Here is a 17,046-nt window from a genome sequence, read left to right as displayed (position 1 = left end):
AGCTCCCTTGCGACCCTCAAACATTCCCCACTGCAATTCAAGCCAACTGCAAACATCCACATTCTACTCCCATTTTAAAATTTAAAATTATTAACAAGACATAAATCAAATTTACATGATTTACATGAATAAAAGATTAACATCTTAAAAGACAGCATCGCCCTCCTGAGCATAAACGATCATTGGAGCTTATTACCATATAATTATCTGATGCAATGACTTCCCTTTCAATTAAACACTTTTTCTCTTCCCGTTTCATCGTTTTTCTATACGCCCTATTCCCACAGCCGAGTCAATTTCGCTGACATTTCGTTCTCGTTTGACTGTCATTCATTATATGACAACCTGTGATTAGAATAAAGGAGTTTGTTTACACTTTTGAAATTTAAATGAGGCGCCCGGTTTTCTGCTGTCAACTTGATTGGCTCATTGTTCTTGAAGACATGAACGGTTTTCCAGCGAAGGGATAAAAAATAGCAGCTAGCTAAGCAGAGGTTGGTGTCTGCGGCTTAATGCAGGGGTCTCAAACTCAAATTACTTGGGGGCCACTGGAGCTAGGGTCTGGGCGAGACTGGGCCGCATCAGGTTTTCAAAAAAAAAAATTAAATTATTAATTATTAATTATTAAAAACAGAAAAATAAGATGAAAAATAAATAAATCAAAAATAAATAAAATCAATCAATAATAAATAAATAAATATAATAATAATAATAATAAAACAGCAAATTATAAAAACGTAAGAAACCACATATACATACTTGGTGGGTAGACAAATGATTTTTTTCAGATTAAAATGAACAAAGCATTATTAGAGCCCTGTAGACATGACAAAACACGACTATAGTCACATTTATACTTTTTTTATTTACAACATATTGTGCAACTGCAGGGTCTTGAGACACATGCTAACTCGCAAACTAGAGAGCTAGCGACCTAAACGGTAGCCTTCAAGTTATTTCCTTTCAACTTAAATAGCCAAAAACTTACCACTTCCACACGGATAGGGAGGATAACTATTAACAGTTAATTAACCTTTAACATGAACATGAATCAAACGTAATAATTTTTTCTGGGTACATGATACCATACAGCATCCATATCAAACTTTCATATCAAGGCGGGGGGCCTCAAAGTAGTGTCCTGCGGGCCACATTTGGCCCGCGGGCCGCGTGTTTGAGACCCCTGGCTTAATGTGCATAAGATGAGATGTGCACTGATTCAGGTCAACTTGTCAATGGCACCGGGGACGGCCATTAATATTGGCAAAGCAGCCAGAGGACAGTTGCAAGCTCGACAAAATGGAAAAGTGCTCGGTGACACTTTGTTTCCTGCGCTTGGCACATTGAGGCTGGTTGGCTCGGAGCCGAGTGGCGAGAGCACGAGAAGGTGGTCCAAAGGGCTTAGGTCTGGTATTAGGCCCAATGTATGCAATGACTGCTAGCTCTTCTCCTTCCAATCCCTCATAGTCACGGTGACACGGAACTGGTTGACTGACTGGTCGGCATTTAGTACTTGGGCGTGTTGGTTCTATAGCAGAATAAACAGAGCGAGTGAACCTGAACTCCTCTGATTTTGGATCAATATTTGCAATAATTGACTCTTATAACACATTGATTGGTTCTAGCTCCATGACAACCATGACACTTTAGGTAGTTAGCATCCTTAGTGACCAATTGATCTTTTACGGTCCATGTCATTAAGACAGATGCCAGTTTTTTGGGGGGAGGTCCTTCAAGGAGGATTTGGTGATGCAAAGATCATGTTCTTGGTGTGACACCCGTTCTCTGTTAGTCCTTCCACAAGTTCTATATTATTATTATTACTATATTTTCTCTTTCTACCAAACAATCTGGATGATAAGAGAGTTAACTGTGCATCTGTCACAACACCTGGGCGTGTTGGTTCTATAGCAGAATGAACAGAGTGAGTAAACCTGAACCCTCGTGTCAGTCATTCAGTTTTTTTTGGATACGGGTAATGACGAAAAATACTCATTTCATACCCGTAGCCGGCAAAAATGCATCACCTGTTATAGGGCTTAGATCTGGTCCTAAGCCAGATTTTTTGGGGAGGTCCTTTGGGGAGGGTTTGGCCATGCAATCATCGGACATGACCAAAGATCGTGTTCTTGGTGTGACACCCGTTCTCTGTTAGTCCTTCCACCAGTTCTTTATTATTATTACTATATTTTCTTTCTCTACCAAACAATCTGGATGATAAGAGAGTTAACTCACCTGGGCGTGTTGGTTCTATAGCTGAATAAACAGAGTGAGTAAACCTGAACCCTCGTGTCAGTCATTCATTTTTTTTCGATACGGGTAATAACAAAAAATACTCATTTCATACCCGTAGCTGGCAAAAATGCATTACCCGTTATAAACGAGTATCCGGCTCATCCCTAATAACTATGTTGTTCACTTTATATTAAAACTGTTACGTGGAAGAGCCAAAGTCGATTAATAAAATTCAATTTCCAGAAAATATAACTTTATTCAAATCCCACCCTACAGGTGATGATTAAAAACTTGTCATGTGAAATCCCACCGTATATCAATAATTGGATATTAAATTTCACGGGAAGAGAAATTGCATTTGAAGTTGCGTGTTTCATGTTATTCTACTTCAACTTAAAGGGGAACTGCACTTTTTTTTATTTTGCAGGGATATCAAACGTTGTCAGAGGTTTATTTTTAGAGGACTTCAAAATCGAAATCGGTGTATCCCAATGACAGCATTGTAAGCTAGCTGAAATTAACTTGTTTTCTCGTGTTATAATGCACAGAGTTCTTAGAGGTTTTATTGTAGAGAGCCCAGTGATGTGCATTGTTAGCTGGCTTATATTAACTTGTCTTGTGTTTATAATGCATAGAAAAGGGAAATAAATATGTGTCTATGAATAAAAACATTGCCGGTTAAATTTTTGTATCACCTCTTTTTCCGATTACAACTTTGACTATAACAGATAATAAAAGCAACCTAAACTGTTTAAAAAATGCACATCCTCTTAATGTCTTTCCGCAGGTGGCGGCGAGTTATCACGGAGGGGGGGATTTGACACCGAGACCGGTAGATAAAACCTCAGAGACGGACAGGGCTGAGCGCCTGCACCGAAATTGAATCCCTGGAGTGCTGCGAATGCTTACCAGAAAAAAATGGAAACAACAGAGCGACGGGGAGAGGTTGTGCCGAGACGGAGAGGAGCCAGACAAAAAGAGAGAGAGGGATTTTTGAGGACAGCCGACCGAGAGTGTGTATGGGGGGGGGGGTTTGACAGATGAGAGTTTTGCTATTATAAGCAGAGGGAAATTGGGAAGAAACCGAAAGGAAGAAGAGTAGGATTCATGGACTTGCATTGTGTGTTTATGGCGAATAATTTAGCGAAAGGTGAGAAAATAAAAATGGCGACGATGGAGTGGAATCATGATAGCGCAAGAATGTGAATTTCAGTTCATAGGGGCATTTTTCTATTTCTAATTTTTCAAAGTTAGCTCTTCCAAAGTCTCATTTCCTTTTTCATTGTCTTAAATAGTGCTTCCAACTCGGGGGGCTCCCAGGGGCCCCAAGCAAAATGTGATTTTGGGGCCCTCTATTACTGCCGATATGGGTCATCAATCATTTAATGTTTTCCGAATACACAAAAAGATGTCAGATCTTTTTGTTGTAGTTAGATTAGGAATAAGATTAATTAATTCCTTCGATTAATATTTCAAAGTTAGCTACTTTCCCTACTGGCCACACAGGAATCAAACCATCAAACCTGGCATGTTTTACAAATGGTTTCTCATCTGAACTGGTACCCCAGGAGCATGGGGTTGATCACCAACGACATCACTGTAAGAAATCTGACGGCCAATTTTTTCTTATTTCTTTATGATTTCTTAGCTCTTTATTATTAGTTCCAGTTATTTTGAGTCTGAATCTCCCGCGACTGATTCTACTTCCGGCATTTTTTTGAATACTTGCGGGCAATGGCTAAACAAATTCTGATTTTTGATCATTAATTAATCCATGATTGCAACCTTTGAACTGTTTTTTGTAAATATTCCCAGATTTAGAGTCATTTGATATTTTCTATGGAAATCCGACATCAAAATGTTCTTCTCCACAAACTGTATAGCTCATCTTGCAGAGTTCTTGGTTTATAATCCCGATGTCCTAAAATCAAGTCCGGAGGTACCAAACCACTTTCATTGGTACTGTGAAAAAAAAAAAAAGACATTACATCAGACGGAAGCCAGTGTAATTTAATCACTGTCACTCGTGAATTATTTAGGAGAAATGGTTGGACAGAGAAGACGGTAATCTCTGACTTTACAAAAAATACAATAAAAAAAAGATACAAATACAAAAATACAAAAAAGTATAGATTATTCCAATGATAGGAAAATTACTGATACCGGTAAAAATGATAAATGTAAACAAGTCGAGTTGATGACTGCGCACCATGACGGATGAATGTATTAAATGAACGAAATGCTATCAGAGTGAGGAAAAAGATTGTTCGTGTTTGAATTTGCGATAAAGTTGGCTGAGTGGAAGCTACTGTGTGCGTGTACACGGGCTCTAAAAGTATTTCACCATGTTGTATTTTACGGTTTTAATATAACATACGTTTTACAGTGCCCGATGACGACGTGGAAGCATTCTAGGACGTGGGCACGATCGTGCATCAGTCACTGACTTCGCATTTTTTTTTGTTTTCTTGTTTTGGGTAGCTTCTTAGTCGAATTGGTGCTTGTTATTTGTTTGTTTTGGTGAGTACGATTCTCTCGTTTTTGTTTCAGTTCAGCATTTATTAATCTCGACGTCCTAAAATCAAGTCCGGAGGTACCAAACCACTTTCATTGGTACTGTGAAAAAAAAAATGACATTACATCAGACGGAAGTCAGTGTAATTTAATCACTGTCACTCGTGAATTATTTAGGAGAAATGGTTGGACAGAGAAGATGGTAATCTCTGACTTTACAAAAAATAAAAATAAATATCCGGGGCTTGCTCTGCAATGGGGTGAAAGGGGGGGTGTCGGGTTTCAAGACAGAGCTTTGAGGAACCAGAGAAAGTGACCTATAATTAACAAACAAAGACTAATATAAATTTGTTTTTTTTATTTTACGTTTTATTTTTCAGTTTCCCCTAAATATGAAGTATAGATTCTTCCAATGATAAGAAAATTACTGATACCGGTAAAAATGATAAATGTAAACAAGCCGAGTTGATGACTGCGCACCATGACGGATTAATGTATTGAATGAATGAAATTTCACCATGTTGTATTTTACGGCTTTAATGTAACATACGTTTTACAGTGCCCGATGACGACGTGGAAGCATTCTAGGACGTGGGCACGATCGTGCATCAGTCACTGACTTTGCATTTTTTTCACTGACTTTCTCTGACAGACAAAGTGACCTATGAAAGCAACTAAAAACAAAGATTAATATGAATTTGGTTGTTAAAATCTGTCTGTAGGGTATTTTATTTTATTTTTCAGTTTCCCCTAAACCAGTATAGATTCTTCAAATGATAAGAAAATTACTGATACCGGTAGAAATGATAAATGTAAACAAGCAGAGTTGATGACTTCACCATTTTGTATTTTACGGCTTTAATGTAAGATACGTTTTACAGCGCCCAATGACGATGTGGAAGCATTCTAGGACGTGGGCACGATCGTGCATCAGTCAATGACTTTGAATTTTTTTTCTCTGACTTTCTCTGACAGAGAAAGTGACCTATGAAAGCAACTAAAAACAAAGATTAATATGAATTTGGTTGTTAAAATCTGTCTGTAGGGTATTTTGTTTTATTTTTCAGTTTCCCCTAAACCGGTATAGATTCTTCAAATGATAAGAAAATTACTGATACCGGTAGAAATGATAAATGTAAACAAGCCGAGTTGATGACTTCACCATTTTGTATTTTACGGCTTTAATGTAAGATACGTTTTACAGCGCCCAATGACGATGTGGAAGCATTCTAGGACGTGGGCACGATCGTGCATCAGTCACTGACTTCGCATTTTTTTTCTCTGACTTTCTCTGACAGAGAAAGTGACCTATGAAAGCAACTAAAAACAAAGATTAATATGAATTTGGTTGTTAAAATCTGTCTGTAGGGTATTTTATTTTATTTTTCAGTTTCCCCTAAACCAGTATAGATTCTTCAAATGATAAGAAAATTACTGATACCGGTAGAAATGATAAATGTAAACAAGCAGAGTTGATGACTTCACCATTTTGTATTTTACGGCTTTAATGTAAGATACGTTTTACAGCGCCCAATGACGATGTGGAAGCATTCTAGGACGTGGGCACGATCGTGCATCAGTCACTGACTTCGCATTTTTTTTCTCTGACTTTCTCTGACAGAGAAAGTGACCTATGAAAGCAACTAAAAACAAAGATTAATATGAATTTGGTTGTTAAAATCTGTCTGTAGGGTATTTTGTTTTATTTTTCAGTTTCCCCTAAACCGGTATAGATTCTTCTGTAAACAAGCAGAGTTGATGACTTCACCATTTTGTATTTTACGGCTTTAATGTAAGATACGTTTTACAGTGCCCGGTGATGACGTGGAAGCATTCTAGGACGTGGGCACGATCGTGCATCAGTCACTGACTTCGCATTTTTTTTCTCTGACTTTCTCTGACAGAGAAAGTGACCTATGAAAGCAACTAAAAACAAAGATTAATATGAATTTGGTTGTTAAAATCTGTCTGTAGGGTATTTTGTTTTATTTTTCAGTTTCCCCTAAACCGGTATAGATTCTTCAAATGATAAGAAAATTACTGATACCGGTAGAAATGATAAATGTAAACAAGCCGAGTTGATGACTTCACCATTTTGTATTTTACGGCTTTAATGTAAGATACGTTTTACAGTGCCCGGTGATGACGTGGAAGCATTCTAGGATGTGGGCACGATCGTGCATCAGTCACTGACTTTGCATTTTTTTCACTGACTTTCTCTGACAGACAAAGTGACCTATGAAAGCAACTAAAAACAAAGATTAATATGAATTTGGTTGTTAAAATCTGTCTGTAGGGTATTTTATTTTATTTTTCAGTTTCCCCTAAACCAGTATAGATTCTTCAAATGATAAGAAAATTACTGATACCGGTAGAAATGATAAATGTAAACAAGCAGAGTTGATGACTTCACCAGTTTGTATTTTACGGCTTTAATGTAAGATACGTTTTACAGTGCCCGGTGATGACGTGGAAGCATTCTAGGACGTGGGCACGATCGTGCATCAGTCACTGACTTCGCATTTTTTTTCTCTGACTTTCTCTGACAGAGAAAGTGACCTATGAAAGCAACTAAAAACAAAGATTAATATGAATTTGGTTGTTAAAATCTGTCTGAAGGGTATTTTATTTTATTTTTCAGTTTCCCCTAAACCAGTATAGATTCTTCAAATGATAAGAAAATTACTGATACCGGTAGAAATGATAAATGTAAACAAGCAGAGTTGATGACTTCACCATTTTGTATTTTACGGCTTTAATGTAAGATACATTTTACAGCGCCCAATGACGATGTGGAAGCATTCTAGCATCTGTGCAATAGTGGGCACGATCGTGCATCAGTCACTGACTTCACATTTTTTTTGTTTTCTTGTTTTGGGTAGCTTCTTAGTCAAATTGGTGCTTGTTATTTGTTTGTTTTTGTGAGTACGATTCTCTTGTTTTGTTCTATTTCCATTGAGATACCGATGTTCGGTCGGAAGAGATCAATAAAATGAGATCACCTGTCACCTTATACCCGATACACTTTGTCGACAACGTATCTCACATATCATACATACCGTGTACCGCACAAAGGGCAGACGAATAACGTGTCCGATTCCGCACTTGCAATGCGACATGACGCATTGATACACGATACGCTAAAAGACAGAGCAGCCAAATATATCCACGGCATTGAGTCGTTCAGTCCAGTTCATTTACAGTAGCGTGTAGGATTACATTTTTTTTTATGTTTGAATGTTTTTGGTGTATATACTTACATCATCAAAATGATTTGGTATTTGTAAGTACCTTCATTGCCTGGGCTTTCCTGTGAAACATCTCCTCCATGTTCTCCGCCAGTCTCTTCACCAGACGCAGTCCATCAATCTCTTCTACCCGCACAGCCTTCTCATATTCCTTGTATTTCTGCAAGATAAATTGTATCATTTTACAATTACCATTCAGTATTTTATTCCTATCTGGCAAATGATCACATGGTGTAAACACAATAAAAATGTATTAAACGCTTAAAAAACTGTGGCATATATGAGTTTTAAAAAACTCAACCAACATGTACAACACAAAATACACGCAAAACAATCAGCTCAGCCAAGAGAATTATCAACCAACTTCACATTTTACCAAACCGCACTCTGCTCCCGTTTTACTTCATTACACACAATCCCATTATCCTACCCAAAGCCCATTTACACTCGCTTGCCATAACCAGTGCCTTAACTGGAAACAGCAAAATGACATTTTAATTCCAACACCGTCCATACGTACGTACGAACGTACGTGCTACACACAGTAGCTTCCACTCAGGCCTGTAAGTCCACACACTGTGACAGATCTGGCCCCAATACCCAAGAAAGTAAAAATGTAAAGATGAGCTAAGCGAGGGAGTATATGTCATTTTCTGACATACGGTATTGCTGCTACCAGAGATGTTTGGGTGGGGGGGGGCAGAGGGGGGGGGATTAAAAAGAAGATTACCTTTATATCATACTGTGTGCCCTCGCTTCATCTACAAACATGCTTTAGTTTCTCCTGCACTGCAACAACAGACAGAGGAGCAGGATGAGGAGAGGGACACAGCGTGGGGGGGGGTCCATCAGTTTGGGGGGGTTGGTTGATCTTTTAGTGAAATATTATAATTTTTATATTTACTTCTTCCTTCCTGGGTGCACTGATTTCACAGAGTACATAGTTCACAGAGAACATACTAACTCCTTATTTCTAAAATCACAAATACTTCAACTTGCTGATATAGTTCATCTTCAAACAGCTAAAATAATGCATAAGGCTAAAAATAAGCAATTAGCTAAAAATTTCATCCAATACTTCTCTACAAAAGAGGAGAAATATGATCTCAGGGAAGAAGTACATTTGAAACACTTCTATGCTAGGACTATGTTAAAAAATGCTCATATCACCTTGTACTTCGGTATGTGACAGAAAATAAATAAGAAATTGAAAATTAAAAAATTAAAAAACTAAAAAAATTATTATGTCATTGTATGGTCATATCACCTCGTACTTCGGTATGTGACAGAAAATAAATAGAAAATTGAAAATTAAAAAATTAAAAAATTATTATGTCATTGATTGGTCATATCACCTCATACTTTGGTATGTGACAAAAAATAAATTGAAAATTGAAAATTACAAATGAAAAAATGAAAAAATGAAAAAATGAAAAAATGAAAAAATGAAAAAATGAAAAAATTATTATGTCATTGTATGGTCATATCACCTCATACTTTGGTATGTGACAAAAAATAAATTGAAAATTGAAAATTGAAAATTACAAATTAAAAAATAAAAAAATGAAAAAATTATTATGTCATTGTATGGTCATATCACCTTGTACTTTGGTATGTGACAAAAATAAATTGAAAATTGAAATATGAAAATTGAAAATTGAAAATTACAAATTAAAAAATTAAAAAATTATTATGTCATTGTATGGTCATATCACCTCGTACTTCAGTATGTGACAAAAAATAAATTGAAAATTGAAAATTACAAATTAAAAAATTATTATGTCATTGTGTGGTCATATCACCTCATACTTCAGTATGAGGTACATTATTAAAAAAAAAAACTTAAACTGTATTATGGAAAGCAGGAAGTGAACAAATGTAACAGTTACTGATTGTAAAAGTACCAGATGGAGGGGTAGGATTTAATAAGCTTTGCTTCTTCCTACTCCTTTTTGGACAGGTGGAACTGGGAACTGATTATGTGATGCATTCAATTGTAATCTGATGCATGTTCAAATGAAATAAAACCATTACCATTACCATTACCATTACACAGCAACTGATGGAAAACACAACCACCAATCAAACATTGTAGGTTCCACCTTTAGACTGTAACAAAACTCAATTATTTTAAGTGAATGCTACAAAGGATTTTTTTTGTTGTGGCTGCAGGCGACACTTGAAAAAAAAAAACGTTTTTCTGAAAGGCGCCTCGATGAGTCAGTGCAAACATCAATGGAAAAGGATGCAGTCATCGATGATGCTGACTGGTATTTCTGACTGAATGAATGCTTGTACGTCTTTGTAACTCTTTGATTGCTAACAAAAAAAAAATGCTAACATGCTAACAGAAGGAAATGATATGCGCTATAGCATTAATACAGTTGCAATAATGATGTAATATTCCTGTGCAAGGCAGAGCTACCTAAAATGAATTAAAGGCCCTTAAGCAGATTTATAGCAATTACCCAGATTAGAGGAAAGTGGGTTAGATTCCTAAAGGTACCTTTTAAGATGATAAAAGTCCAACTTTGGCTTGACTTGCATTTAATAAATACTAACTGTTAAAGACAGTTAAAGACAGAATTATTGTTTAATTATTTTTCTTCTCTAGACCAGGGGTCCATTGCAAAAACTCGGATACGGGATTAAGCCGGGATATCTTTGTTATGTTGGTTCAACTTCCGGTATTTATTCTGTGGGGTTAGGCTAAAGTCAAGGATCAACCTAATCTCAACCTTTATCTCAGTCAGCAGTCACCATAACCAGAATCTAACGTTTATTCCACTGACCACGGCGCATTATTATCACATTCAACTCCACCAGTAGTTCTCAATTATTTTCTGTCATGCCCCACTTGGGGACAAAAATGTTTCTGTGCCCCCATCCCAGGACCCGTGGCAGACTAAATCTACTTATGTCACTTCATCTATGAACTGGACTTTTATGTTATTGAAATTTACTCTCTACGGTCTCAAGGTTTCTTTTTCCCCAAATAGGTTTTTGAGTTTTTCCTAGCCCGGTTGGAGGTTCAGATCATAGGATGTCGTTGCCAGATTGTTGCCAGCTTTTAAAACCCTTTGAGATTATTTTGTGATGAAGGGCTATATATATGAGTCATGTCTATTAAAACACTATTTTTGGCTTTAATATTATACAATAATAATGATAATGGACAAAAAGTACATTTTATGGAATCAGTGCCAAATATTTAAATTTATAAAAATTATGATTTACATAGCCTCTTTACAGGTACATTAAAAGACATGACGCTATCAGAGTATACATGGGAAAAATTGCAATTTCCCTTTTTTCCAAACTGTTCATCATAAAAGGTTCGGCATTGAAATAAAAAAAAAAAAGACTGGAACTTCAGTTCATAAAAATGAACAGAATCAGTAGGCCGACGTTCACCGGGAACCAGGCTCCAGATCCAGTTGTACAAGGACCGAAACACAACCAATCTTGTACTCCAGGGGTACCTACCCACAAGACCACGAAAGACACAATTGAATGCCTTTTTCAAGAGTTTTTGTTTTTTACGTCAATACGGTTGCAGGAGATCTACTGTTAATCCAGGCTCAAATGATGTCATATTTCATTCTTACAAGATTTAGATTTCAAATTGAAAATGTGACTTTATGCTTTGGATGCACCAACGTCAACAAAACAGAGCATCAGTTCATGTCCACTAGTTCACGAGCATGTCCTGCTGTGCAGCGTGGCACAAAAATGCTATTTTGCCTCACTTGTAGATGAAGAAGATGAAAATAAACGTTTTGCTTTTCCCAAAGAATCATTATTTGCTTGATGTGGCTCCAGTTTGGGGACACTGGCCGAACTTAAATCGATACACATTTTTGTCATTTCTTTCCATTGTTGGTTTATTTTCGATCATTTTAGAAGCTTTACCCAGCCAACAATTTGACGATGGGAAGAAAGTTGGCCGTGACATTAAATGAGTGGAACAAGATGATATTGCCAATATTTTCTGCTTGAATGTGTTTCTGTATTACATTCATTCTAATCTTTGGTTTGGTATATACCATGTTTATATAACCCTAGAACTATAATATAAATATAAATAAATTATTATATTTTATACAATTTATAAATGTTATAAATATACATTTTATAAATACAAAAATAACTATAAATATTCTGTGTGCCTTGAAAAAAATCAGTAAAAATCATCAAAAATGGCCGGTACCAAAAGGGGCTACATTTTCTAAATATAAAAATAACTATAAATATTCTGTGTGCCTTGAAAAAAATCAGTAAAAATAATAATAAAAAAAATGGCCGGTACCAAGACGGGCTACATTTTATAAATTAAAATTTTATAAATATAAAAATAACTACAAATATTCTGTATGCCTTGAAAAAAATCTGTCAAAATCATCAAAAATGGCCGGTACCAATAGGGGCTACATTTTCTAAATATAAAAATAACTATAAATATTCTGTGTGCCCTGAAAAAAATCAGTAAAAATAATAAAAAAAAAATGGCCGGTACCAAGAGGGGCTACATTTTATAAATATACATTTTATAAATATAAAAATAAGTATAAATATTCTGTGTTCCTTGAAAAAAAATCTGTCAAAATCATCAAAAATGGCCGGTACCAATAGGGGCTACATTTTATAAATATAAAAATAACTATAAATATTCTGTGTACCTTGAAAAAAATCAGTCAAAATCATCAAAAATGGCCGGTACCGAGAGGGGCTACATTTTCTAAATATAAATTTTATAAATACAAAAATAACTATAAATATTCTGTGTGCCTTGAAAAAAATCTGTAAAAATAATAATAAAAAAATGGCCGGTACCAAGAGGGGCTACATTTTATAAATTAAAATTTTATAAATATAAAAATAACTATAAATATTCTGTGTGCTTTGAAAAATATCTGACAAAATCATCAAAAATGGCCGGTACCAAGAGGGGCTACATTTTATAAATATAAATTTTATAAATATAATTATAAATATTCTGTGTGCCTTGAAAAAAATCAGTAAAAATAATCAAAAATGGCTGGTACCAAGAGAGGCTACATTTTATAAATATACATTTTATACATATAAAAATAACTATAAATATTCTGTGTGCCTTGAAAAAAAAATCAGCCAAAATCATCAAAAATGGCCGGTACCGAGAGATGCTGGGATGGAATGTGTTAATAATAATCCACTCACATCATAACTTTTACATGTTGACAATATTTTACCTGCTTACATTTTGTTCACTTCCTGTGTGAAATGGAAGACGTAACCTGATTGTGTCCAAACACAATACCGCTAACTTTGTGTTGTTTACGTGAGACGATAGCAAGTGCAAATGAAGGTCGTCGGCAGGAGGGGGGTAGCGTGACGTCAATTCTTGTCTGTGTTTATGTAGAAGCCCAGTAAAGGTGGTGCAGAGGATGACTTGGCAGTCATATTGTGACCCCCCATGAGAGTGAAGCCAGGGAAGGACATTGTGCTGGCCCAGCAGAACCATGCCCAGGCCTGTCCCAAGATCCCCTTCCATGTATTCTTTAGTGCCACATCTGCGTTTCTATCTATTATTAAAGCAAAGCGATGGTAGGGAATGAAGAAAGTAAAATAAATAATCTTGGGTTGCATAAAACACACAATCATATGACAAGCTGTTTTTTTTTACCTGCAGGCAACTCCCTAACAAAGTTCAGTGGGATTGATCGCGGGCTGTCCTTCACACAAAGCTGCACACAATAATGTCCCCGCCTCTTTACATAGCTGCACAATTTTTTGTGTAGTTGTGCAGCATGCAAGCGTAAGATATTTGTTAAAATCCCAGAAAAATGTGCAAAAGTGCTTTTAATGTCTGATTGCTCCTGTTGGCTTCTGAGGCTGCACGGCGGTGACATGCTCTTTATCTGCACGCCAACTGAGGCGGAGCCACACCTGAGGCGGCCAATGTCAGATGACAGAGGGTACTCGTCTTTGTTGTCGACGCTCATCATCAATAACGGCACAGATGACAAGATTGGACTCCATGCAAACTACATATTTGTGTGTTTGAATGCATCATCTGCATAAACACGTTGAACGGGAAAGGGGGAAAAAAAAACGGCAGCTCCAAATGATTCACGAAAAACAAACGCTTCACATGAGCTCTGTCAGAGAAGCTGGCGGTAAATCAAAGAGGTACATTGCAGAACAAGACATCCAAAGGCATTTGATTTTCTACTAAGCCCACAAATACTGCGTCAGCACATTTGATCGAAATACATTCATCCGGTTGTCCAAAGGCCTTGCTCCCCTGCACTTGAGCACGCTGAAGCTCAGGTGGTGGGTTTGATTCACGGTGGCTTTTCACATGAAGTTCTCATCATAAAGTTATATAGTTGGATAATACGAGTGAGTGGTTATATCTAAATATATCTAATATATCTAAATATTGACCTACTTGTAATTGTAATTAATTAACTGAACTATGATCCAAATTTTTAAATTTTTAAATTTTTAAATTTTTAAATTTTTAAATTTTTAAATTTTTAAATTTTTAAATTTTTAAATTTTTAAATTTTTTAATTTTTAAATTTTAAAATTTTTAATTTTTTTAATTTATTGGGGGGTTCAAGCTCAGTTTTTTGTTACTTTAAGCCCTGTGCTAATTCAGTTAGCAACATTTAAAAATTTTTAAATTTATTGGGGGGGGGGTCAGGCTTAGTTTTTGTTACTTTAAGCCCTGTGCTAATTCAGTTAGCAACATTTAAAAAAAATTTTAATTTTGAAATTTATTGGGGGGGTTCAGGCTCAGTTTTTTGATACTTTAAGCCCTGTGCTAATTCAGTTAGCAACATTTAAAAAAAAATTTAATTTTGAAATTTATTGGGGGGGTTCAGGCTCAGTTTTTTGATACTTTAAGCCCTGTGCTAATTCAGTTAGCAACATTAAAAAAAAATTAAGTTTTGAAATTTATTGGGGGGGTTCAGGCTCAGTTTTTTGATACTTTAAGCCCTGTGCTAATTCAGTTAGCAACATTTAAAAATTTTTTAATGTATTTGGGGGGGTTCAGGCTCAGTTTTTTTGTTACTTTAAGCCCTGTGCTAATTCAGTTAGCAACATTTAAAAAAATTTAATTTTGAAATTTATTGGGGGGGTTCAGGCTCAGGTTTTTGTTACTTTAAGCCCTGTGCTAATTCAGTTAGCAACATTAAAAAAAAATTAAGTTTTGAAATTTATTGGGGGGGTTCAGGCTCAGTTTTTTGATACTTTAAGCCCTGTGCTAATTCAGTTAGCAACATTTAAAAAATTTTTAATGTATTTGGGGGGTTTCAGGCTCAGTTTTTTTGTTACTTTAAGCCCTGTGCTAATTCAGTTAGCAACATTTAAAAAAAATTTTATTTTGAAATTTATTGGGGGGGTTCAGGCTCAGTTTTTTGTTACTTTAAGCCCTGTGCTAATTCAGTTAGCAACATTTAAAAAATTTTTTAATGTATTTGGGGGGGTTCAGGCTCAGTTTTTTGTTACTTTAAGCCCTGTGCTAATTCAGTTAGCAACATTTTTAAACATTTAAATTTTGAAATTTATTGGGGGAGTTCAGGCTCAGTTTTTGTTACTTTAAGCCCTGTGCTAATTCAGTTAGCAACATTAAAAAAAAATTAAGTTTTGAAATTTGAACAATGTGAACGTTACACTGTCAACATCCTTAACGTTAGCGAGCTAATGCTAACAGAGGCAACAGGAGAGAACGCCCAACCGCAGAAGTAAATAGCAACTAAATGCAGCCCAACGGAATAATCTCCCGGTCAAACTGCGCTATTACTGACAGTTGAAAACAGCATCGGAAACCTGGTGAAAAATAATAACTATCATAACTCCTTTCCATATTGTCAAACACCCCGAAATTTGTTATGGTGCTTTAAGTCACCTTCCGTTAAATTCATAAGTATCATACAATCAGTACTATATTTTGCTAAATAATTTCTTCAGTGATTGTGGCGTTCTTTTAATGAGTCGCAGTCAGCAGTACAAACTTTCCCCCAAACTAAAATCTAATCTGCAGCCGTCTTCCCCTGCACGGACACACCAGGTAACAGTGGAACGCTTGAACATCACACACCTTTGGCAGCAGATTGGCACGATCAAACATCATACAAATATACTCACATTTTCTCACTCAAGTCATTTCCGGGCTAAAGAAGGTTAAGAAAAACAAGAAAAACTGTATAATACTCAGAGCTGTATCAAAGATTTTGCCTTTCAATGATTCAACATTTTTTGAAAAAGAACCTCAAGCAATTAGTCAGCAGTTTTCACACTTATGTGAACAGCTGAAGTGTCGGATCGCCAAAGGAATTAAAAAAAAAAAACCTCAGAAACATCTCACATCATAAGGCTTTACAGTTCTTTGATTACTAAAGAACAGAAATATGAGAAGGTACCATGTTTATATGGTCAATCAATCACTAATAAATAAATATAATAATAATAATAAAACGGCAAATAATAAAAACTTAAGAAACCACATATAGTTGGTGGGTAGACAAATGATTTTTTTCAGATTAAAATGAACAAAGCATTATTAGAGCCCTGTAGACATGACAAAACACGACTATAGTCACATTTATACTCTTTTTATTTACAACATATTGCGCAACTGCACAGTTTTGAGACACATGCTAACTCGCAAACTAGACAGCTAGCGACCTAAACGGTAGCCTTCAAGTTATTTCCTTTAAACTTAAGTAGCCAAAAACTTACCACTTCCACACGGATAGGGAGGATAACTATTAACAGTTAATTAACCTTTAACATGAACATGAATCAAACGTAATAATTTTTTCTGGGTACATGATACCATACAGCATCCATATCAAACTTGCGCGGGCCGCACTGACATTAAACTTTCATATCGAGGCGGGGGGCCTCAAACTAGTGTCCTGCGGGCCACACGCGTGTTTGAGACCCCTGCATTAAGCGGAAGTGTCTGACTTCTAATGTTTCTCACAGCGAGGCAACATAATGGCTGCTATGAAGCTTAAAGTGTATTTCTACTGACTTCTGGTAAATTTCAGTA

The 17,046-nt window shown here is 35.9% G+C and overlaps 1 protein-coding gene across 4 annotated transcripts in view; it reads right to left on the bottom strand.

Moving 5' to 3' along the window:
* LOC131137224 (voltage-dependent calcium channel subunit alpha-2/delta-3-like) overlaps positions 1-17,046 on the bottom strand; it is a 92,978-nt gene that overhangs the window by 70,633 nt on the left and 5,299 nt on the right. For 3 of the 4 annotated variants that reach the window (XM_078797905.1, XM_078797906.1, XM_078797908.1), the window contains exon 3: positions 8,041-8,157. In XM_078797905.1, coding sequence (XP_078654031.1) covers positions 8,041-8,157 — 117 coding nt within the window. Of the gene's footprint in view, positions 1-8,040; positions 8,158-8,727; positions 8,783-17,046 lie in introns of those variants that run through there. The other variant, XM_078797907.1, reaches the window with a different exon arrangement.

This window comes from Doryrhamphus excisus, linkage group LG17, assembly GCF_037039965.1.
Source record: "Doryrhamphus excisus strain RoL-2023G ecotype Guam linkage group LG17, RoL_Dexc_Guam_v1.1, whole genome shotgun sequence".
In the NCBI taxonomy this organism is placed as follows: Eukaryota; Metazoa; Chordata; class Actinopteri; order Syngnathiformes; family Syngnathidae; genus Doryrhamphus; species Doryrhamphus excisus.
The sequence above is the reverse complement of the archived record's forward strand: the minus strand, read 5'-3'. Positions and strand labels throughout refer to the sequence as shown.